Source organism: Ranitomeya variabilis, chromosome 6, assembly GCF_051348905.1.
Source record: "Ranitomeya variabilis isolate aRanVar5 chromosome 6, aRanVar5.hap1, whole genome shotgun sequence".
Lineage (NCBI taxonomy): Eukaryota > Metazoa > Chordata > Amphibia > Anura > Dendrobatidae > Ranitomeya > Ranitomeya variabilis.
Window position 1 is genome coordinate 67,607,482 of NC_135237.1, and position 26,229 is coordinate 67,633,710.

Sequence of the window (26,229 nt, forward strand, 5' to 3'; positions counted from 1 at the left end):
AACAACCTGTATGCAGATTCACTAGGTTCCTTTTATTCTGTGTCTGCAGTTTTCATCCAAGTTTTTGTTGGATAGATTTCCCAGTAGTTGCCTTAGACATATATGCTGAGTGGCATCCATCATACATAGGCTTCCACTGTAAAAGAAATGTATCCTGAGGGATTTTAATGGATGCCTCTTTAAGGAATAGCCCAGTTTGCTAAAAGAAACTATAAAGCAGAGTACACCTGCCAGACTGAGACCAAAAGAATCCTATTTTGGCCTTTTTCTTGTGAATGGGATCTTATTGATCCATTTAGAGAGTTTTTTCCATTTCTGCCTTTCATGGCCGAGATGGGAATCACTGCTTTTAGATCCCTGCCACCTGAGACAGGGTTATGAAAAACAGCCAAGTGCAGATAAGTTTCCTTGTCTGTCTAACTATCATAGAAAAGAATGGCAGTTTTAGAAATGGCGCAGCACAGCGAGCTTCATTGTTTCTGTAACTTGGCAGTTAGGCCAACAGAACAGCTTGCTTTGCTGGTGCTGTGTATTCTGTGCTTTGTCTAGCATGCCGCTGTTGTGGAACTCTAGGAGGTCACCAGTCCTAATCATAATCATCCCATCCCATCTGAGAACTAGTAACTGATCTGTCAGCGTGTTAAGGGTGCAACACTTTACAGGATGTCCAAAGTTTTGAATCTGCCAGACCTTGATAATTGTTAGTTAGGAAGATGTAATGAAGGTCCTGGAATACCAAAACATTGGACATCTTGCAAAGTGTGGAACCCTTGAACATGACTTGCTGACCAACCAATACAATTTTTTTCACTGCAGCTAAGAAGTGCTATTATTGTTCACAGATTACAAGTCCAGCACCAGAATTGATGGAGATGATTAGGACTGGTCACCGTCTCCTAGAGCCTTAAACATGACATGTTGGCCTCTGTAAGGTTTTCCTCCCTGCCACTGAGTAGTGCCGTGGTCTTTTGTATATTATTGTCTGGTTATACAGTACAGACCAAAAGTTTGCACACACACCTTCTTATTTAAAGATTTTTCTGTATTTTCATGACTATGAAAATTGTACATTCACACTGAAGGCATCAAAACTATGAATTAACACACGTGGAATTATATACTTAACAAAAAAGTGTGAAACAACTGAAATTATGTCTTATATTCTAGGTTCTTCAAAGTAGCCACCTTTTGATTTGATGACTGCTTTGCACACTCTTGGTATTCTCTTGATGAGCTTCAAGAGGTAGTCACCGGGAATGGTCTTCCAACAATCTTGAAGGAGCTCCCAGAGATGCTTAGCACTTGTTGGCCCTTTTGCCTCCACTCTGCGGTCCAGCTCACCCCAAACCATCTCGATTGGGTTCAGGTCTGGTGACTGCGGAGGCCAGGTCATCTGGCGTAGCACCCCATCACTCTCCTTCTTGGTCAAATAGCCCTCACACAGCCTGGAGGTGTGTTTGGGGTCATTGTCCTGTTGAAAAATAAATGATGGTCCAACTAAACGCAAACCGGATGGTATAGCATGCCGCTGCAAGATGCTGTGGTAGCCATGCTGGTTCAGTATGCCTTCAAATTTGAATAAATCCCCAACAGTGTCACCAGCAAAGCACCCCCACACCATCACACCTCCTCCTCCATGCTTCACGGTGGGAACCAGGCATGTAGAGTCCATCCGTTCACCTTTTCTCAATTATTAGGGGAACAGATAGGGCAATCTGTCACAAAGACAGGGATCGTCGAACGGTGTGCTGCCTACCTGGCGCTCGAGTCCGACACATCGCTGATCGGGTGGACAGATTACTGGGAGGGGCTGGTGAGGACCCAGCGGTCATGGTGCACATTGGCACAAATGACAAAGTTAGAGGTAGGTGGAAGGTCCTTAAAGATGATTTCAGGGAATTAGGCTGCAAGCTGAAAGCAAGGACCTCCAAGTGGTATTTTCCGAAATACTGCCTGTACCACGTGCCATGCCAGAGAGGCAACGGGAGATTAGGGAGGTTAATAAGTGGCTCAAGAATTGGTGTAGGAAGGAGGGGTTTGGGCTCCTGCAGAACTGGGCCGACTTCTCAGTGGGCTACAGGCTCTACGCTAGGGACGGGCTGCATCTCAATGGGGAAGGGGCAGCTGTGCTGGGGGAGAAAATGGCTAGAAGGTTGGAGGAGTGTTTAAACTAGGGATTGGGGGGGAGGGTATTCAATTTATAGGAGGGGAAGATAGTGCAGATAGAGACCTGGGCACAAATAAGGAAGTTGGGGGTGGCGGTGGCATGGGGGGTGGGGTTAGATCAATTAATAATTTAAGAAAGAATAGAGGTACAGAGAGGAACATCAAGTGCATGTATACTAATGCCAGAAGCCTCGCCAACAAAATGGACGAATTAGAATTAATGTTGTTGGAGCATAATTATGACATGGTGGGGATATCTGAAGCATGGCTGGATGAGAGCCATGACTGGGCTGTTAACTTGCAGGGCTATAGCCTTTTCAGAAATTACCGTACAGATAAGCGAGGGGGAGGGGTGTGTCTGTATGTAAAATCGTCCTTAAATCCCATCCGGTGTGATAATATAGGTGAATTTAATGAAAACGTAGAGTCCCTGTGGGTGGAGATAAGGGGAGGGGAAAAAATAATAAATTACTGATAGGGGTTTGTTATAAATCTCCAAAAATAATGGAATAAATGGAGAATAACCTCATAAAGCAAATAGATGAAGCTGCGACTCAAGGAGAAGTCATTATTATGGGGGGACTTCAACTACCCTGAAATAGATTGGGGAACAGAAACCTGCAGTTCCAGTAAAGGTAATCGGTTTTTGACAACTATGAGAGACAATTACCTTTCACAACTGGTTCAGGACCCAACAAGAAGGGGGCACTGCTAGACCTAATATTAACAAACAGGCCAGACCGCATATCAAATATAAGGGTTGGGGGTCACTTGGGGAATAGTGATCACAAAATAATAAGTTTTCATGTATCCTTTAATAAGATGTGTAGTAGGGTGGTTACACGGACACTAAACTTCAGGAGGGCAAATTTCCAACGGATGAGAGATGGTCTTGGTGCAATTAACTGGGACGATATCCTGAGACATAAAAATACACAAAGAAAATGGGAGACGTTTATTAGCATCCTGGACAGGACCTGTGCACAGTATATACCGTATGGGAATAAACATACTAGAAATAGGAGGAAACCAATATGGCTAAATAGAGCTGTAAGGGGCGCAATAAGTGACAAAAAGAAAGCATTTAGAGAATTAAAGGAAGTAGGTAGTGAGGAGGCATTAAATAAATACAAAAAAATTAAATAAATTCTGTAAAAAGCAAATCAAGGCAGCAAAAATTCAGACAGAGAGACTCATTGCCAGAGAGAGTAAAAATAATCCCAAAATATTTTATAACTTCATAAATAGTAAGAAACTATAAAATTATAGTGTTGGCCCCCTTAAAAATAGTCTGGGTGAAATGGTGGATGAGGATGAGGAAAAAGCCAATATGCTAAATGACTTTTTTTCATCAGTATTTACAAAAGAAAATCCCATGGCAGACAACATGATCAGTGATAACAAAAATTCCCCATTAAGTGTCACCTGCTTAACCCAGAAGGAAGTACGGCGGCATCTAAAAATCACTAAAATTGATAAATCTCCGGGCCCGGATGGGATACACCCCTGACTACTGCAGGAATTAAGTACAGTCATTGATAGACTATTATTTTTAATCTTTAAAGCGTCCATAATAACAGGGTCTGTACCACAGGACTGGCGTATAGCAAATGTGGTGCCAATATTCAAAAAGGGGACAAAAACTGAACTCGGTAATTATAGGCCAGTAAGCTTAACCTCTACTGTGGGTAAAATCCTGGAGGGCATTCTAAGGGATGCTATACTGGAGTATCTGAAGAGGAATAACCTCATGACCCAGTATCAGCACGGGTTTACTAGGGACCGTTCATGTCAGACTAATTTGATCAGCTTCTATGAAGAGGTAACTTCCGGACTGGACAAAGGGAACCCAAAAGCGTTTGATACGGTGCCACACAAAAGGTTGATACAAAAAATGAGAATAATGGGGATAGGGGAAAATATGTGTAAGTGGGTTGAGAGCTGGCTCAGGGATAGGAAACAAAGGGTGGTTATTAATGGAGCACACTCGACTAGGTCGCGGTTAGCAGTGGGGTACCACAGGGGTCAGTATTGGGCCCTCTTCTTTTTAACATACTTATTAATGACCTTGTAGGGGGCATTCAGAGTAGAATTTCAATATTTGCAGATGACACTAAACTCTGCAGGGTAATCAATACAGGGGAGGACAATTTTATATTACAGGATGATTTATGTAAACTAGAAGCTTGGGCTGATAAATGGCAAATGAGCTTTAATGGGGATAAATGTAAGGTCATGCACTTGGGTAGAAGTAATAAGATGTATAACTATGTGCTTAATTCTAAAACTCTAGGCAAAACCGTCAATGAAAAAGACCTGGGTGTATGAGTGGATGACAAACTCATATTCAGTGGCCAGTGTCAGGTAGCTGCTACAAAGGTAAATAAAATAATGGGATGCATTAAAAGAGGCATAGATGCTCATGAGGAGAACATAATTTTACCTCTATACAAGTCACTAGTTCGACCACACTTAGAATACTGTGCACAGTTCTGGTCTCCGGTGTATAAGAAAGACATAGCTGAACTAGAGCGGGTGCAGAGAAGAGCGACCAAGGTTATTAGAGGACTGGGGGGTCTGCAATACCAAGATAGATTATTACACTTGGGGCTATTTAGTTTGGAAAAACGAAGGCTAAGGGGTGATCTTATTTTAATGTATAAATATATGAGGGGACAGTACAAAGACCTTTCTGATGATCTTTTTAATCATAGACCTGAGACAGGGACAAGGGGGCATCCTCTACGTCTGGAGGAAAAAAGGTTTAAGCATAATAACAGACGCGGATTCTTTACTGTAAGAGCAGTGAGACTATGGAACTCTCTGCCATATGAGGTTGTAATGAGTGATTCATTACTTAAATTTAAGAGGGGACTGGATACCTTTCTGGAAAAGTATAATATTACAGGGTATATACACTAGATTCCTTGATAGGGCGTTGATCCAGGGAATTAGTCTGATAGTCCCAATGTGGAGCTTACTCTTCGCCACATGGGTTTTTTTTGCCTTCCTCTGGATCAACATGTTAGGGCATGTTAGGTTAGGCTATGGGTTGAACTAGATGGACTTAAAGTCTTCCTTCAACCTTAATAACTATGTAACTATGTAATTTTCTGCGTCACACAAAGACACAGTGGTTGGAACCAAATATCTCAAATTTGGACTCATCAGACCAAAGCACAGATTTCCACTGGTCTAATGTCCATTCCTTGTGTTCTTTAGCCCAAACAAGTCTCTTCTGCTTGTTGCCTGTCCTTAGCAGTGGTTTCCTAGCAGCTATTTTACCATGAAGGCCTACTGCACAAAGCCTCCTCTTAACAGTTGTTGTTGTTGAGATGTATCTGCTGCCAGAACTCTGTGTGGCATTGACCTGGTCTCTAATCTGAGCTGCTGTTAACCTGCGATTTCTGAGGCTGGTGACTCGGATAAACTTATCCTCAGAAGCAGAGGTGACTCTTGGTCTTCCTTTCCTGGGGCGGTCCTCATGTGAGCCAGTTTCTTTGTAGCGCTTGATGGTTTTTGCCACTGCACTTGGGGACACAGTTTTCCCAATTTTTCGGACTGACTGACCTTCGTTTCTTAATGTATTGATGGCCACTCGTTTTTCTTTACTTAGCTGCTTTTTTCTTGCCATAATACAAATTCTAACAGTCTATTCAGTAGGCCTATCAGCTGTGTATCCACCAGACTTGTCCCAACCCCATTTATAAGGCAAGAAATCCCACTTATTAAACCTGACAGAGCACACCTGTGAAGTGAAAACCATTCCCAATGACTACCTCTTGAAGCTCAACAAGAGAATGCCAAGAGTGTGCAAAGCAGTCATCAAAGCAAAAGGTGGCTTACTTTGAAGAACCTAGAATAATAATATAATTTCAGTTGTTTCACACTTTTTTGTTAAGTATATAATTCCACATGTGTTAATTCATAGTTTTGATGCTTTCAGTGCGAATGTACAATTTTCATAGTCATGAAAATACCGAAAAATCTTTAAATGAGAAGGTGTGTCTAAACTTTTGGTCTGTACTGTACATCCAACCACTGAGCGCCACCATCCACCCGGAGAGCCGACCATAATCTTTCTATGTTCAGGGCTTCCGTCTCCAGAGAAAATCTGAGCTCATGAAGAGGGAAAACAAATTCCATTTTGTTTCGTTCTCTTCTATGTTAAAAAAAAAAAAAAAGTTTGCACCATTGTTCCATTTTTGTTCTTTGCTTTGTGGTCCCCTTTATTTTTTGTAAGCCCCTTTTCACCACTCATGTTTCAGCTGCAAGCTTCATAACATTACATTACAGTATAAAGAATATGCAGTAGACACTATGAGCTTGTGCAATTACACCAATAGGTGAAAACCCTGCTCTAGAAACAACATAGGCCAATATAGATAACTTATCTTACATTAATCAAAAAGGAAATCTTTTCTGCATCTTTTCCCTTCTCCATATTGTAAATATCTAATTAAAAATAAATAAATAATATCTTTCTGGTTTGCTTTTTTTTCTGATTGTAGTTTTTTTTTATTGTATTTTCTTTACATACTGTAATTATGAGGCCAGCCATTGTGCCTGAAGTGTTAGATTCATTATAGCTGCCACACATAGGAAACTTTGAGAGTTTTCTAGACATTTTCAGTGATCTGAAGAGGTTGATCTAAAGAGGTTGCTGGGCATGTAAAGAGAGAAGGTGAGCTGTGACCGTCACTATTTGTGAACAGTGTGGTGCTGTGTTAACTATATACTGTATACATAGGTATTGCATGTCATTGTTGATCTGCCTGTGATGATAGTAATAACTAGGGAGAGGGAAAGCTATACAGTAGCGAATGGCAAATTTTATTAAAACAGCTGACATGTGTCGGGAAAGATGTGGGCTCAGCGCCCACATCAAAGGGAGGGACACAACATGCACAGTATATGTACGGCGCAAGTCGTGGAGGGGTTAATACCAATTATGGATTTAGAATGGGATCTCCTAAAAGCTCCTGTAGGCCTATTGTGTAGGTAGGTGCCTCAATACTTGTTACTATATGCGAGCAAGAAGTAGATGACAGATTGAAGAGTGTGACTACAGAGTACAAAAGGTTTGTTTGACCTTACATCTTTTGTCATCAGCATATTGGAACTGTAAGCCTAAAATGGTTAACTATTCTTGGGTCAGTGAATTTACAAATATGTTCTATTTTTATTTAAAGTTTATGGGTGCAGTAAAAGCATTGGTTGTGAGAATGGACACATCCCGTAGCTTACAATTCTCACTTTATACTTTCCTACAGTATAAAGCTACATATCTGCAGATATTCAGTGGTTCAAGGACAGAGAAATGTGGTATACAGTTAAAGGTGTGTCTTATTATAAGATGCAATTATGTATAAAGACACAGTAATATTGTATATATAGGGAGATTATTAGGAGCTTTTACGAAGATTTCAATTTCTAAAATCAGTACCTTTAATCCCACCTCTGGGAACACCACAAAACAGATGGAAATGCCTCAAACTCACCACTTTTCATAAATGCTTCCTTTCAATTTATAGACGTTATCCAAGAGTTTTGATGGCTTTTTTCTTATGGGGATAAGAACTTACAGGCAAGTAGTTGCCAAATACCTGATTGTTCTGCCCGGTGCCGATCTTTGCCAGTTTAGAGCGGTCACGGACCGATTCTGCTGCTTCACCTGACCACAGGTCATTAAATCAGCTCTTCCTTTTCCGGTCTGCTCTGTCATCAGGATGTCTCTGCTGATGTCACCCTAATTGACAGCCTGCTGTCAATCAGCATGACATTGTAAAAGACGCCCCATCAACTGAGCAAAGAAGAAGCTGTGCTGTCGATATGACATCAATGGAAGCAGCATAATCGCAAACAGAAGCAAGCAGAACAGGCAGTCGTTAGAAATCACCTGCCTGTAGGTTCTTGGCTCCATAGTAAAAAATATATAAAAGTCCTGGATAACTTCTTTAAGGTCCGTTTCTCAGTATTACCCCTTTAAAACTGGGACCAAGCCTTTTTGCTTTTTGTATTGAAAAAGGCCATAAATGGCCTGGAGTAGACCCAAGGTCATGCCTTGTACCCTGGAAAGATCAGGGAAATTTATGTAAATAATTATCATTTTAGTATAACGAAAGCTTATACGGTTATATTTTGTGTATTAATTCGTCACCACTTACAAGATCTTTATCTGCTGTAGTTAAAAGATCTGTGAAACTGAAATTTAAATTTGCTATATAAAATGATGTCTACGTCTTTAATCTCTTCCTTTTTTATCACGTAGCCAAGAATACCAGCAATTAAGTCAGATGTTTAATATATACCGAGCCAATGTGTAATGTATCCAAAATAAATGTTCAGTGTCTTATCCTCTAAATACAGATAATAGTTTTGACTTTGGTCAAAAGCATTTCTCCTGCTACAATGATGGCTCCTTCTGCATTGATATTTTAATGAGTCTGGTATCTCTTCCAGCCTGTTCTGGGTGGAAAGCCTTGTCTCTGGCATAATTACAAAAGGAAATTGTTCATTGACAGGCGTCATTCAGGATCCTCGTACTCTTAAAAGCAAAAAAAAACTTATTAATTTCCTCCATTACCAAAATAGACACTTAGGTAGCAGATAGGAGACTAGTATCTTGCAGATATATAGACTCCCTATAAACCAAGGTGATGCTTTGTATGTATTTTAGAAAGCTATCCGAAGGTAATACTTTGTATGTAGAGTAGACATCTATTTTCTATGCATCTGTAGTTTTTGCCTGATATTTGACTACAATTTTTTTTTAAGTTTTTAGATTAAAGTGGTCAAGTGCCCGTTAGTACACGATTGTTGGACCAGAGCCCTATAAAACTCCTCCTTCCTGACGCCACTTCTGATTAGTAAGCCCAGTGTGATATCTTGGATGTGTTGTGCCGCAACGGTAATGTTGCATTGAGCCTACTAAATAGAGAAGGTGCCGGGATGGCAGCAGGTCAGAAGAGGTTCACAGGGCTCTGGTCCAGTGACCACAAACTAATGACATAGCTGCTGGATCAAGGCCATGTGAACCTGCTCAACTCTACTTAAAATGAAAACTTAAAAATCTTAAGGTATACCTTCAGCAATGTATTATCGCAGTACAATCATATCATATGGAGACCATGCAACTGTTCTTCCTGACACTTATCATTTAGTACTTATGGTTAATGGAGGAAGAAACTGACCGCATCTATAGACTGTACTCCTGACAGCACAATGGTAGCATAACACTGTGTGGCTGGTGCTAAAAATCCACTGGAAAAGGTAATAATTTGGTTGTAGGTACAAAAGGAGTCGCCTCAGAGTTGTCCCCAATAACCTAATACAATCTCCGAGCATTTCACAAAGGTATATATGAACACATATGCTCACAGAATGTCTTACCTTTTGAGAAAAAAAAAATAGAAGAAATTAGTCCTAGTGTCCACATTTCTTGTGTGGGTTGATGGCAACTTTATCCTGTAAAGCTCTGAAATTCCTAAAGCTGCTCAGTTTGCCCATGGGCGCCTCCTGCACGCTATTTTTCCAGGTGTGGGCATTGACCTGTATATACAGTATGTCAATGAGCCCTAAGCTACTGTGCATACTCCTTCCCTGTAACAAACAGTGATAGCGCAGATTTCAGAGCCAAGCAGGATAACGGCTCCATCATCCAACACATAGGGGGATACACTGGAGAGGGTTTATTGACTTTCACAAGAGTGTTTTCCATGTTTTGGACCTTCCACATCACACTTCCAACTTCATTTGCAGAAATAATTAAACATTGTTTTTTTTCAGTAGTATTATTTCTAGAACTTAAAACAAAAGTTCTCATAGATTTTAAAAGTGCCATTACATTTTACCTCTCCTTTTGCCAACCTTTGAAGTATAACTTAAAGATGCTCAAATTGCACCTTTAACAATCTAGGTATACATTTGGTTCTGGTCCTGGAGCCTAACTTTCATAAAGACATAGACACTCAAATCTGTGATCTTCAAAGACTTTTATATGGGCTTGAAGACTTCTGTTGTTGAAAATGTTTATTATATTTGAGTTTCACTGATTGATGTGCCAGTCTTCATCCTCACGGGATGTTATTTATCAAGTGTTGAAACTTTTTTATGTAAGGCATATATTGCATATATTCCTATATATGTATGTGTATATATACATATATATATATATATATATATATATATATATATATATATATATATATATATATAAATAAATAAGTAGTGGTATATCGGCTCACTCAGCTGCTCAGATAGGTAGTCACAGGAACACTTTCCATTTAAGTTTTCAACTGGTTTATTAAAAAGTACTGCATAAACCAGTGCAAAGTTAAGTAAATAAACATGGCCATTCTGGCATAACGGGGAAAACAAAATAGCGTACAGTACTGTCTGTGTGGCTGCTTAGATTCAGCCTCTCAGGGAAAAAAACCCCACACTGTTCAGTTCTCTTTAACCCCTTTACCCACTGTTAAGCTGTTCACAAAAACCCACCCCTTGACATGGCCAGTTAACCCCTTTAGGCACTTAGTAAGCTGGTGCATTTTTATATATATATATATATATATATATATATATATATATATATATATATATATATATATATATATATATATTCTGAGTTACGGTCTCTATTAGGCACTGTTCACATCATATTAATGGCCTCCATTTAACTTATACAGCATTGTGTCACCTTCAGTCTTAAAAAAATAACTCAACTGGCACAAATTATGAAAAATGGAAAAGAGGTAATTGTGTACCAAGTAGCCTTATTTTTAATTTTAGAGCAATAAAAAGCATTAAATATAACAATTAAAGATGCAATGGACAGCAACATTCGTTTTTTCTTTGGTGACCAGAGTAATTGTGAACGTTTTATGATACGTTTTGCAGTGTTGATGAAGAAACATGAAGAAAACTCTGTTTTACCGGCTATTTTACTTCTTTGTTTTGGGGCTTTATTTCATCTGTCAATTTCATTTTCCCATTATATACTGCTCTAATATGGCTATTAATAAATGTATGATGGATGGTGGTCCATCCATAGGGGCAACCACTTGTCATGAGAGCAGAGGACCCAAAATCCCCTGTACAATTGGGGCTGTAGTGCTTGGTTGCTCTCCATAGTGCTTGATCACCTATGGAGGCAGTTGTCCTGGGTACAGGTGTTATGGGGACACTTGACGGCAGTTATTATGGAATCATTGCTCATAGCCACAACTGTTATAAGGGCAGTATGACAAGCTGGAGCTTTTATAGGCTTTGAGACCAAGGTAGGTTACTATGTTGAAACTTGGTCTACAAATCCAATAATGAGCCGAAGTTTCTACTTTACGATAATGTTACGTAAGCGAAGTCAGTTCCTTGTGTTAAGAACATTATATTACTTTGAGGCTGGGTTTATATAGGCATTATGAATTTCATTCTTTCTGTTCCTTATTAGGAACAGGAAAATGGAATTGGTGCGATGGCCAGATCCTTCACGTGCCGCACACAGCGGTGGTAAACAGGCCTCTTTGAGTTATAATGGAATCCATGTGCAGCATAATGATGGAAACTGCAATGCACACGTGAGCTTATCCCAATATACAGTGCCTTGCGAAAGTATTCAGCTCCCTGGAACTTTTCAACCTTTTCCCACATATCATGCTTCAAACATAAAGATACCAAATGTAAATTTTTGGTGAAGAATCAACAAGTGGAACACAATTGTGAAGTTGAACGAAATTAATTGGTTATTTTAAATTTTTGTGGAAACTCAAAAACTGAAAAGTGGGGCGTGCAATATTATTCTGCCACTTTACTTTCAGTGCAGCAAACTCACTCCAGAAGTTCATTGTGGATCTCTGAATGATCCAATGTTGTCCTAAATGCCTAATGATGATAAATATAATCCATCTGTGTGTAATCAAGTTTCCGTATAAATGCACCTGCTCTGTGATTGTCTCGTTTCTGTTTGAAGCACAGAGAGCATCATGAAGACCAAAGAACACAACAGGCAGGTCCGTGATACTGTTGTGGAGAAGTTTAAAGTAGGATTTGGATACAAAATGATTTCCAAAACTTTAAACATCCCAATGAGCACTGTGCAAGCGATCATATTGAAATGGAAGGAGTATCATACCACTGCAAATCTACCAAGACCCGGCCGTCCCTCTAAACTTTCATCTCAAACAAGGAGAAGACTGATCAGAGATGCAGCCAAGAGGACCATGATCACGCTGGATGAACTGCAAAGATCTACAGCTGAGGTGGGACAGTCTGTCCATAGGATAACAATCAGTCGTACATTGCCCAAATCTGGCCTTTATGGAAGAGTGGCAAGAAGAAAGCCATTTCTCAAAGATATCCATAAAAAGTGTCGTTTAAAGTTTGCAACAAGCCACCTGGGAGACACACCAAACATGTGGAAAAGGGTGCGCTGGTCAGATGAAACCAAAATCAAACTTTTTGGCAGCAATGCCAAACGATATGTTTGGCGTAAAGGCAACACAGCTCATCACCCTGAACACACCATCCCCACTGTCAAACATGGTGGTGGCAGCATCATGGTTTGGGCCTGTTTTTCTTCAGCAGGGACAGGGAAGAATGTTAAAATTGATGGGAAGATGGATGGAGCCAAATACAGGACCATTCTTGAAGAAACATAAAGCAAAATCTACAATGGAATGGTTCACAAATAAACGTATCCAGGTGTTAGAATGGCCAAGTCAAAGTCCAGACCTCAATCCAATCGAGAATCTGTGGAAAGAGCTGAAAACTGCTGTTCACAAACGATCTCCATCAAACCTCACTGAGCTCGAGCTGTTTGCCAAGGAAGAATGGGCAAGAATTTCAGTCTCTCAATGTACAAAACTGACAGAGACATACCCCAAGAGACTTGCAGCTGTAATCGCAGAAAAAGGTGGCGCAACAAAGTATTAAGTTAAAGGGGCCGAATAATATTGCACGCCCCACTTTTCAGCTTTTGATTTTCCACAAAAATTTAAAATAACCAGTACATTTCGTTCAACTTCACATATGTGTTTCACTTGTTGATTCTTCACCAAAAATTAACATTTGGTATCTTTGTTTGAAGCATGATATGTGGGAAAAGGTTGAAAAGTTCCAGGGAGCTGAATACTTTCGCAAGGCACTGTACCTATGTAAACTTTGGCTGTTCGATTTGTATATTATTGTATTTTACTGTAAATGTGAGATGACCTTTCGCAAATTGTGACCTTATAAAGTGTGTATTCCTGAACGTAGTTGTAGAAATGCAGATAAAAACTTAGATATTTTCTCTCCACTACACTGTGGAGATACAGGCCACCGAAATTAGTGGTGCCATTTACTTTAATTTTCCTATTTACAGGGCGTTCCATTTCGTTCAGCTTGGTGTGTAGTTTCAACACAATATGATACCGTCTACTTACAAAAAGACAGTGTTATAGGGAGGGAAAAGTAGACGCCCATACTTCTGACCGAAATAAAACACTCTTAGAGAAGGTCGCAACTGTGCCACGTGATCGTGCAAAACTTTCTCATGTGACCATGCTGACATTTCCTACCTCTCAGCACTTTCTGTTGGTAGAAGAGGCGAACAGCAGCATCAGTTTGTTGGAGCAGCTGAAAGAGGAAGGAGTATTGAGGGAGCAGCTGAGGACCAGGGATGGCAAACCTACTTTGGGTAAGTATTACTGTCAGTGTGATCATGTGAGACAGATAAAGTCCAGCACGATCACGCTTGCACTTTTCTGACTTTCTCTATGGGCGTTTTCATTTTGGTTAAAACTGTGGGCATCTACTTTTTCCTCTCTGACACAGTCTTTTTATGATTGGACAGCATCATGGTGCATTGAATGTACATGTCCATGTACACTTTGCTGCGCTGGAGTCCAAGGTACAAATGTTATCCCTGTGTTTGCGTGGGTTTCCGCCCACACACTAAAGACATACTGATAGGGAATTTAAATTGTGATGTTAATGTCTGTAAAGCGCTGTGGATGACGCTATATAAGCAATGCATAATAAATGTCCACGAAGCTGAATTAAATAAAACGATCTATTAAATGATAAGAAGATTTGCATATTTGAAGCCAATCATTTCAGTGTCCAGTATCTATACAGTTCACAATTTGTGAAAGGTCCATTTTTAAATGGAAAAAAGTTTCTAATTTTTCTGTTTTATTTGCAATTAGTTTCCATGTGTAACCCAAGCCACGCTATTTTCTGTTTGTATGTTTGATTGCCTTGCATTATATGTAAAATGATTATATGATTATACCGTATATACTTGGGTATAAGCTGACCCGAGTATAAGCCGACCCCCCTAATTTTGCAATAAAAAACTGGGAAAACTTATTGACTCGAGTATAAGCCTAAGGTGGGAAATGCAGCAGCTACCGGTAAATGTCAAAAATAAAAATAGATACCAATAAAAGTAAAATTAATTGAGACATCAGTAGGTTAAGTGTTTTTGAATATCCATATTGTATTGTACAAAACAAAATACGCCCCATATAATGCTCCATAAAATTTATGATGGGCCCCATAAGATGCTCCATATTAAAATATGCCCCATATAATGCTGCACAAATGCCGATTATGGCCCCATAAGATGCTACATATAACAAAGTGCCACATATAATGCTCCATGCAGTTCATTATGGCCCCATAGATGCTCCATATAACAATGTGCCACATATAATGCTCCATATAGTTCATTATGGCCCCATACATGCTCCATATACAAATGTGCCACATATAATGCTCCATACAGTTAATTATGGCACCATAGATGCTCCATATAACAATGTGCCACATATAATGCTCCATATAGTTCATTATGGCCCCATAGATGCTCCGTATAACAATGTGCCACATATAATGCTCCATACAGTTCATTATGGCCCCATACATGCTCTATATACAATTGTGCCACATATAATGCTCCATACAGTTCATTATGGCCCCATAGATGCTCCATATAACAATGTGCCACATATAATGCTCCATACAGTTCATTATGGCCCCATACATGCTCTATATACAATTGTGCCACATATAATGCTCCATACAGTTCATTATGGCCCCATAGAGGCTCCATATAACAATGTGCCACATATAATGCTCCATAGAGTTCATTATGGCCCCATAGATGCTCCATATAACAATGTGCCACATATAATGCTGCTGCTGCACTAAAAAAAAAAATGTCATACCTCCCGTCGCTGCCCGCTGCTCAGCATCCCGCCTCTCCTCACTGACTGTTCAGGCAGAGGGCGGCGCGCACACTAATACGTCATCGCGCCCTCTGACCTGAACAGTCACTGCAGAGGACTCCGAAGACGGGGCAGCGGTGGAACGAGGAAAGGTGAATATGAAATAGTCACCTGCTCCCGGCGCAGTCCCTGGCAGCTTCTGCCGGACAGATGGTCTCCGGCGCCCGCAGCTTCTTCCTCTGTTCAGCGGTCACTGGTACCACTCATTACAGTAATGAATATGCGGCTCCACCCCTATGGGAGTGGAGTCCATATTCATTACTTTAATGAGCGGTACCACGTGACCGCTGAACAGGGGAAGAAGCTGCCGGCACCGGAGACCATGGGACATGCAGGGACCGCGTCAGGAGCAGGTGAGTATGTGACCATCGTCGCGACCCCCCCGCCGACCATGACTCGAGTATAAGCAGAGAGGCACTTTCAGCCCATTTTTTTGGGCTGAAAATCTCGGCTTATTCTCGAGTATATATGGTAATTCTTATATTTACTATTCTTCCACTCCAGTGTTTTGCCTGACATTATTGGTGGCCTGTTAAATGAGGCCGTTAAATGAGGCCTCTCTTATCTTCCACGTAGTCATATTCCTGACTAGGTCATATAAAGCAATGGAAAACCCCTCCTATATTAGTCAGAAGACTGAAGAATATTGTCTACTATTGTGGACTGGGCTCCTTGGATAATCACTAGTAGCTTGTAATAATAATTTTGCCTTTCAACTTAAGAAAATTCATGGCTGGACTAAATTTCCCATAGTTGTCAGAAGGTGACATTACGTCACCGATGAGGCCGTGGTGGGCTGTACTAGTCACATGCCTGCCCAGGTCAACCAGGAAATTCAGAGTCTATTGGGGAAAAGGGTTGCATTAGAACAGCAGCATTGAGGGATCAAAGAGGTGAATATTTTTTTGTAATATTTTACTGTAATTTCAAAGGTGTTTATAAAAAAAAATTATTATTATTTTTTTTTTTTTTTTTGTCTTTGAACCTCACTTAATGTTTTCACTCTGGTTGCCTTGACTATGTCTATTCATGTATGCCCAGGAGACACCATCAGTATCAGATTGTGGTCATTCAAGTTTTACGTCATGCGATGAGCTGAGTAAAGGGGTATACAGTGACATGGTGAGCACCGCTTATTCTTAACAGCTCTGTACACTTGGCGGTGGCTGTGCCTGATTTTACACCCATTATTACGAATGGGTGTATACTCAATACCTGGCATGACCACTACAAAATGTACTGGTCTGTGCCTGGTAAACAATGAAGGGGACCCAACGCTGGCTGGCACGAGATGGGCCCTTCAATAAGCTGATTGCCATGGATTTTGGGAGCCATATTTTCACCCATCTGATTTTGATCACCTATTCTAGGGTTGGATATTAATATCAAAAGTCCTGGAAAACTCATACAGTCTTATGCCTCTTATTATTTTACTAGATGGTGGCCCGATTCTAACGCATCGGGTATTCTAGAATATGTATATATTTATATAGCAGCCACACAGTATATAGCACAGGCCACGTAGTATATAGGAGCCATGTAGTATATAGCAGACAAATACTACGTGGCCTGTGCTATATACTATGTGGCTGCTATATACATACATACATACATACATACATATTGTAGAATACCCGATGTGTTAATACAGCCCAAACAGTATATAACACAGCCCACGCAGTATATAGCAGCCACGCAGTATATAACACAGGCGACATAGTATATAACACAGGCCACGCAGTATATAACACAGGGCACGTAGTATATAACACAGCCCACGCAGTATATAACACAGCCCACGCAGTATATAACACAGCCCAAACAGTATATAACATTGCCCACATAGTATGTAGCACAGCCCACGCAGTATATAGCAGCTCACGCAGTATATTGCAGCCCACGCAGTATATAGCAGCCCACGCAGTATATAGCAGCCCACGTAGTATACAGAAGCCATGTAGTATCTAACATTGCCCACATAGTATATAGCACAGCCCACGCAGTATCTAACACAGCCCACGCAGTATCTAGCAGCCACGCAGTATCTAACACAGCCCACGCAGTATCTAGCAGCCACGCAGTATCTAACACAGCCCACGCAGTATCTAGCACAGCCCACGCAGTATCTAGCAGCCACGCGGTATATAACACAGCCCTCATAGTATTTAGCAGTGTGGGCACCATATCCCTGTTAAAAAAAGTAATTAAAATAAAAAATAGTTATATACCCACCCGCAGGGATCCAACGAAGTCCCGACAATGCGCGCGCGGCTGCCGCCATCTTCCGTTCCCAGGATGCATTGCAAAATTACCCAGAAGACTTAGCGGTCTCACGAGACCGCTACGTCTTCTGGGTAATTTCGCAATGCATCTCTGGGAACGGAAGATGGCAGCGGGCGCGAGCGCATCGTCCGACGACGGAAGGTGAGAATAGCCGTTTTTTTGTTTTTTTATTTTTAACATTGTCTTTTTATTATTGATGCCGCATAGGGAACATCAATAGTAAAAAGTTGGGGACACACAGGGTTAATAGCAGCGGTAACGGAGTGCATTACCCGCGCCATAACGCGGTCCGTTACCACTGGTATTAAACCAGTGTTTGCGGTGACTGGCGGGGAGTATGCGGGCGCCGGGCAGTGAGTGCAGGGGAGTAGGGAGGGACTAATCGAACTGTGCCCGTCGCTGATTGGTCGTGGCAGCCACGACAGGCAGCTGGCGAGACCAATCAGCGACGCGGGATTTCCGTGACTGAAGTTGCAGACAGAAAGACGGAAGTACCCCTTAGACAAATATATATATATATAGATATTTTATTATATATTAACAGCTTGACTTATTAAAAAAAAAATAAATCTCCCTTTACAATCGGTCTTCTGTCAAAAAGTGATAAATGAATGTTTGCCTCGGTACGCGTCAGTCACCCAACCCCAAAATATTTACTTTGTCTCACAATCCCGGGGTGCCACGGAGAATTTCTTGCCCATTTCTTTATTGAGTGATACCATATTGTCATGCCTCATTCGCTGAATAAATAAATATTCTCTTGATCCACAGCTTGGGGCAAAAGGCTGGAAATTCTTTTTTTTGCCCAAAGATGGACTTTAACTATTTATATCCATGCTGCATCAATAATCTGAGAATCATTATTCCCATATTTGACAGCGCATGTATTAATCCATCAGGAAACTTTGCCCTTCCGGATTTCCAAGCTATTATAATAAGTATTTAGCATATAACTAACCCAGGTCATTATTTTGCCAGACTTTGGAGAGTCTTGTATAGGTGTTGAAGTGGCCATTTTTGGTTCCCAATTCCTTGTGGCATTCGATCTTAGGCTAAAACGTTTTTGGAGGAGGTCAACTATGATAACATGCCAAAAAAATCGATAATATGTATTATGTTTTAACACTTTGTAATTTGCAAATATTCTCATTTAGCGCCGTAAATTTTGAAAGTTTATTAACTTTTACTAGAAGTTTACTTATAATGATGGATTTGTGCAATGTTAAAATCAAGAATTTCAGCAGGGCCAGTGGTAACATGAAAAGCGTACAGATGGAAAAAAAAATGCATATATGTATAAACAGATTTTTTTAAATAATTTTTTAAAACTTTTGAGCTTTTGCTATTTTTTTTCAGGGGTGGTATTCATTTTTGGAATATGAAAAAATATGCTGTAAAAAAATATATATATTTTCCTTTGTGTTCTTTTTTTTTTTTTCCCCGTGCACTCTGAGAAACAAATGTCACATCCAGAAGGCTGAATTTTAAATGGAGCATGAATGAAACAATAAAAGCTAGCCCCAAATTTTAATTCTCCAGCCTGTATTTATTTGATTTGTGTCCAGATGGTGGTGAAGCAAGGAAACCCTTTGTGTAAATGAAGCACACATGTGAAAGTGCCTCTATAATGTAGTCATTGAGACCGGAAGGGTTCATACTGTGTCTGAAAGGAGACAATAGAGACTGGATATATCAACATTGCTGAAATCTAGTTCATTTGTGATTCAACCCCTTTGACTGTGGTTGTCATGAAAACTTCCTACTTTGATCAGCAGAGGGTGGAGAGAAAGCCTTTGGAAAGGCCCAAAGATGCATCAGTATTGTTTACTGTGCACTTGGCTTCACTTCACACCCCCATTCCGGAAGAAGCAACAGAGATAGGACCATCTTGCACCTTGACCTGTCTAGACTAGGGAGTGGACTTTTTGTCCCAGTTACCAAGAGTACTGGGTGCTCTTTGACCCTTTGAGTATTTGCTGTGGAGACACTCGCTAAGTATGTAGGTAGTTTGTTAAAGCTTCTTGAACTCTTACTTAATTCTGGAGGAAAGCGAATGAGACAAAGACATGGACCAGCTGTTATGAAATAAAGCTGAAACAGTAGAACCTGGGAGAAGTTACATTTCGTAAGCTATTATTTTCTGCACAAAGCCCCTGGGAAGCAATATAACAGCTGCATTGGAGATGGCGAACAACAACTAATCTGAACGCAGGTTTTTCACAACTCTTACACATGCAAGTAGCATGGAAACTATCTAACTGTATTTCTAGATACTTTGCCATTCCCTCTCTTTTTGAAGTTGTCTTTATCACTGTACGTCTTGTGTAGTAATAATCTGTCCTAAGCTTCTTATCTTCAAAATTTTTTTTTTTTTTTTTTTTTTTACAGGTTCCATTAGTCAAATCTGAGGTATATCTGACAGAGGTTTTAGAAAGAATATGTGAAAAAATGGATGACTACAGCCTCTACACAGACCCTGATACCAAGGAAAAGACTTTCAAAAGGTTTGCTCCCAGAGATAATGAAGCGTTCCCTTCAGTCGACTTTAACAATTTCCAGTTCAATCCTGCAGATAGCAATCCTCTAAAGTTTGCGGTAAGACATTTTCTCACACAATACTTGCATCTGTTTGTATCATTTAGAATACAAAGGAGTAAAGAACTGAATGTCTCTGTCAAGCGTAAATTTATACTTTGTTGTTTTACATGTACATTGTATAGAAATCCTTTTATATTTTTTGTGCTATAGTACATAAAAAAATTGCACTTTTTCTAAGTTGAATGGTAAAGTAGAATTTGGTTGTAGTTTAAACATATTTCAATTTTTTTTAAGAATGTCTTCATTGTTAAGTCTTGGTAATTATGAATGCAATTAATTATTTAAACTTTTTTAGTTTAGTTTTAGTTTAGTTTATCTTTTAAGAATTTGTATTTAACATTTTTCTTTCTTTTTTTTTATTTCGATCAACTGATTTTTTTTTATGCTATACTATGTAGTCAGGTTTTTTTTTGTTTTTTTTTTTCATTTTTATTTCATTGACCAAAGGTAACTTAGGTAGAAGAATTAGGGTTTAAAAAATACATGCTAGAAAATGCATAATGTTTTTACTTTTATTGCAGTCATAAATTGTATATTTATTCATAGAAACAAATTTGAACAGAATGTCAATTTCATTTTTCAAGTATTAGATGAACGTTGGATTCTGTTTCTTTTTTTTTTTTCCTGTCTTGAACACATTACTCATTTCTTGTAGTGTGAGCATGTGGTGGAGGAGACTGATGAGGAAATAATTTCACTTCTTGCCAAAGATACTGAAAATTTAGCTGAGAAGCTGTGCACTGAAGTAGCAGGTAGGTTTATGATTTTGCATTTGCATTTATAACCCCGTTCCGCTTCTATAGCTGGACCATCAGTTTGTTGTATTGTACCATGATCTAAATTACTACACGTAACTTAATTTTTTTTGGTCAGTTTTTTGAAAAATTGTTCTTAGGAGTCCAAGATTTTTCTGTCGACACATTTCTTTTACTATTTGATATGGGATCATTGGTAATGCAAAGTGCCTTTATTTAAATTTTCCATCTGCCATCGTGCACGGTAGGCCTCTGCTACTGAAATATGCAAATTGACATTTTTCTAGTTAATCATACACACGTTTCATTCAATGAACATATATATTTTAAAGCCATCTTAAGTTCAGAAGAAGAGTAAGTTACCACTTACCGTCCGAAGATTGGAGCGAACTGAGATCAGTGTAATATTGGATTAGAAAACAAAATTCCACCATATTGCTTATTTTTGTTCTTTTTTATGCCATCCATAGCATCTTTCCCTCCTTTGCCCATGCTCATTTGTGTATTAAATAAGTGACCCGACTTAAAATATTAATGACCAGAGGAATCAGAGAACACAATACACTCCAGACAATTTGGTCTTCTCTTTTTTTTTTGTACTGAATAACAAGCACACTTTGCCGGTGTTCAGCAGTCAGGCGGTGTAGTTTGCTTCACCACGGAGAGCCAGTCTGTTTTAGGGGGGAAAATGCATTATGTATCCAAGATAAAATATTGATTTTAGAACCAATGACATCTTAAAATGAAGGCTTGAGATCTTGGTATGTAAAAGAAAAAACCCTGAGGTTTTAAATAAATATTTAATCCTAACAGTATGTGCTTATAGATCTCCTCTCATGCAGCTCGAGTTGTAAATGAAGTTGATAGGACTTTTGACATTTTTCTATACAGTGCTGCGTCTATGGAAGCTTGCAGGTACACTAGCACACTTTCTAATACTGACGGGCAAACAGCTCGAGTCCCACAAAGCGTATTTACCACGCATGTTAAGTAGACATCATACGTTATACAGAACCAATATAAAGCTCTTAGAATCTTCTAAATGCTCAGAATGTCGTCCTCTAGTTTTCCAAAGCATTTAAGTAGCGGAGCATCATAAGGTATTTGTTATTTTCCTGCCTGAAGAACGTAGGCCCAAAAAGCCTGAGCTAGATTTATGGTAATGATATTTAATGTTCGACTAAACATTGCACTTGTGTTTATTGGAAACCTGAAGAAATGTCATTTTTAGTATCTGTAGCGTATTCAGTCTGTAGAATTAACTGTGTAAATGATCTGTATATAGATTAATGTGTATCTTGAAAGGATTTTATGGAAATGTTCGTAAAGACAAGGTCAGCACATGTGATTATTCTAAAGAATATGCACGTCTGCTTGTATAGGTGTGTTAGCTTTAGTCGTTCGTTCATGAAAGCTACAAAAATTGCACAAAAACGCAGTATATGATTTTTGGCAGGAATATTTGACAAACATTACAACACATCCAGAAATTATTTCCATGGTTTTTAACTCGTTTAGAGAAGCAATCGTTAAAATTATTATTTTTATAATTCATTTTCTTATTTGTATTTCATCTAGGATTATATACACACATGGGGAAGTTTTACAGAATTTTTATTTCACTTTTGCTTTTTCCCAGAACCCATAGGATTATATTCAGTTAGTATGGGGTATACCATGATGAGAAAGTTAATCCTTTTTATGTTAAACTTACTATAATACATAACTACTAGTTAACAGCTATACACTGAATCATAACTCTTCAGACTTATACACCTATTGTCCTTTCATTGCTTTGCAAGGCATTCTGGAACTTGTAGTGCCAACGCTCATCATCGTCCATAACTTCTCATCCTTATTCCTTCATAATGAAGACTTATTCTTCTTCTTGACTTAAATTAAAATATCTCCAAAAGTCTACATTTGTCCCTTTTTTCATGTTGTCATATAATCTGTATATATTACTATTAAGTATTATGATTGGCACATTCTCCAATTATCTTACGACTTATGATATATAGTGGCTGTTACACACGTGCACTTTATTTCTCTTATATTATGGCTGTCAAAATAAGTCCTCTATAAAGGGTATAAAAAAAACCTTAATTGATGAAAAAAAAATTGTTTGCTAATTAGATAATTTTTTTGCACTAAATTTTATAATATGTAGCGCTAATCACGTTTCGAATCACCTGGAATTAAATAAGGATTGCAATATAGAAAACCCTAAAAAATATTTCACAGTTCTTTTTTTTTTTTTTTCTAAATATTTAAAAAAAAATATGTAAATGTATATGGAAATATATTATTAATTTCTTTATTGTGAGAGATTAATAAAAACTGGGTTAGGAGAAATTTTAGATACTTTCTCCCAAAATGTTAAACGCCAATATCTTTAAAAAAAATTAAGTGTAAATATTTTATGATATTAATTAAATGAAGAAAAAAAAGCCAATTCCCAAGACTTGGATTGTAATGGATAAAAAGTGTTTGATTTGCGCCGTACTCTACCATGAGACTGCCGAGAATTCGGTAATTATATGTCTGTACAGTCGTGTTACATAGGGTTTCCAATAATCGCAGTCGTCCTGTATGTAGGACAATACATGCAGTAATTGTCAGGTGTGTATATACAATGGCACCATGTAACACAGCTCTACACACGTACTCAGGCCAAATCTAAGCAGTCCTATGCTATGTGCTGAGAAAACTTTTACTTATGTCATATTGAATGGTCACCAAAAGATTTCGACTGGGAAGAACTCATTTAAAGACTTAAAAAAAAAATCTTATATCTCATGGGAAGGAAATTAGATGGCATTTTCTTTTCGAATACGTAGCATTTTAATATTTATAATCACATTTTCACTGTCATCATTCTCCATTAAAAAGGGAGAGAAGTTTGACTTGGAAATTCTATTTAACCTGAAAATGGCTGAGCTTTGATCGTATATTACTTGAATCGATAGATTTCTTCTTCAATGTACTATGAGTAGTAGATGGTTATATTAGTGGCTACGTCCCAGTAACTGCAGTATCTGAATATAAGGTTGTGACCAATGATTATTTTGGATTGATCAGTCTACTATATTACCAATAATAACATATAACATAAGTGCGTATATTTTTCTATAACCAAATAATTTGTAAGGTCAGCCGGTTTTCTACTGGTGATGGATAGTCCACGACGACGTGCTACTAAGCTGGGGATGTGAGCAGAAGAAAACAATAGCTGATTGTTCTGTGTGTCAGATATACAGTAGGTCATGATGTCTGTTGACCGTTTTTTGTTTTCATTCTAGGTTTTTGTGACGGCATTCCACATACTGAGTTATAGAAGACCCCAAAACACAGCTACAATCAATTGTATTTTTTTCTCAATTTTCTGACTCGGCAACACAGACTATGGCGTTTTACTCCCTCCCATAACTTATGTCACCGTGGCCATATTTCCATTAAGACTTAACTATCAGGAACGATACAATGGGTTTGAAATTTTGTTAAAATCATCTTATGATAATAGATCATTACCTTTTCCATAGTCCTGAAAGGCCAATTTTGCCGCACTGTTCTAATACACATCTAGTTAGGTTTTGTTTTTTTATTGCAATCATCTATCAATAAACTATATTTTATGAAATCTCGTATTGTTAATTGCATATGCAAGAAACCATTACTATGCAATCTGATGAGTGGCACCACATACAGAGGGCAATGATCTGCAGACATGGGCGTTGCCCGCTCCAAAAATGCTTGCTCCATCTTAGGTGCCAAAATATGAACAAAATAACCATTACTTTCTATTATTGTTTTTTTCTGCAGTTTATGTGATAACTGTGTATTTGAATGTTTTAATTTATACCAGACAATGGTGGAATTTATTAGATGTATTACTTTACTGTAGGGATAACTGAGCTGTACTGTAAGTGCAACCTTGTATGACCTTGATGCACATCGTCTTGGCTGCCAGCACTGTCCTTCTTAACGAGAGCACACAGAAATTAACCATGGTCTGCTCTTTTCTGTGCCCTCTTACTCTACAATACTGTATATATCCTTAGAAAAATGGTAAGCAATTGCTACATTCTGAGATAAATTCATTAAAGCTTTGTCGACGTTGACTTTATTCCTACTTAAGTCTTCAGTTTTCAGATTCTAGGAAAATAAACTGCGTTCTTAACACCATGCCATATCTTGCCTGTACCTAACTGCTCTGTTAAAATACCAAGTGATATTTGATACAAGTATTACGTCTATGATCATGTCGTATTTTTAGATTGGATATAGGACAAGTGAAAACTTAATATCATGGGTGACGGATATGTAGCGTGGACAGTATTAAATGCTGCTTAACAAAACCTGATATGGTACCTTCCCAATATAAACATGTTTTTACGAAGCGAGCAGAACTGCCGCAGTCAAATTAGCAATGCATCTGAGCGTGCCATAAAACAACCACATTTAATTAATTAACCCAACCACTAATATATTATGTGGCTGTGCCCCGTTCACCTCTTACGGAGGAAGAAATTAATCTAGGTCTTAATGGAGCTGGATGGTCACCTCACCTTGCAGCATCTATTGTTTAAAAAAATAATAAAAAATATACTTATGTATATATAGAGAGTGTGAAAAATATAGCGAAGCAGCGTCAAAAATGCAATATTACATTTATATTGGACACATACCCTCTTTTTCCAATATGATATAGATAGAAAAATAAGCAGCACTCCTAATAAATAAAAAAGTGAGGAACTTGCCCATATGGTAACGTTTTGGTTCCATAACCGCTTTCTTCAAGCCTGTATAAAAATGTATGTAAAATTATATTTATTCCTTGTATTGTAGATTTAATTGCAGAGTGAAGAAAGCTTAAGGCATATAGATCCTTACATCGCGATAGTGTGTCAAATATTGTAACGTTACAATGGTCCCGTCACCTACATACATTGTCAATACGCTTTCAGCGGTGCTATACATCTCTAACACATTACAATTTTAATGCATCATTTGGTATTCGGATACAATATACACAAGCGTAGGCCGTGCAATGGGTTTACACTTTATGGCCTTGTATTCAATGGCTTGTATTAGTGTGTCTGTCACAGGTACATTTTTATTTATTAAATATATATACATATATACATTTTATTTTTATT

At 38.7% G+C, this 26,229-nt stretch overlaps 2 protein-coding genes across 7 annotated transcripts in view; both read left to right on the forward strand.

Moving 5' to 3' along the window:
- CNPY1 (canopy FGF signaling regulator 1) overlaps window positions 1–24,710 on the forward strand; it is a 211,907-nt gene extending 187,197 nt beyond the window's left edge. For all 6 annotated transcript variants that reach the window (XM_077268616.1, XM_077268618.1, XM_077268614.1 and 3 more), the window contains 3 exons: window positions 20,106–20,312; window positions 20,971–21,067; window positions 24,373–24,710. In XM_077268616.1, coding sequence (XP_077124731.1) covers window positions 20,106–20,312; window positions 20,971–21,067; window positions 24,373–24,407 — 339 coding nt within the window. In that variant the 3' untranslated portion in view covers window positions 24,408–24,710. The remainder of the gene's footprint in view (window positions 1–20,105; window positions 20,313–20,970; window positions 21,068–24,372) is intronic.
- The window catches only part of LOC143781788 (protein NYNRIN-like), a 1,337,202-nt gene that overhangs the window by 1,015,510 nt on the left and 295,463 nt on the right, over window positions 1–26,229 (forward strand). The gene's annotated exons all lie outside the window — the stretch shown is intronic.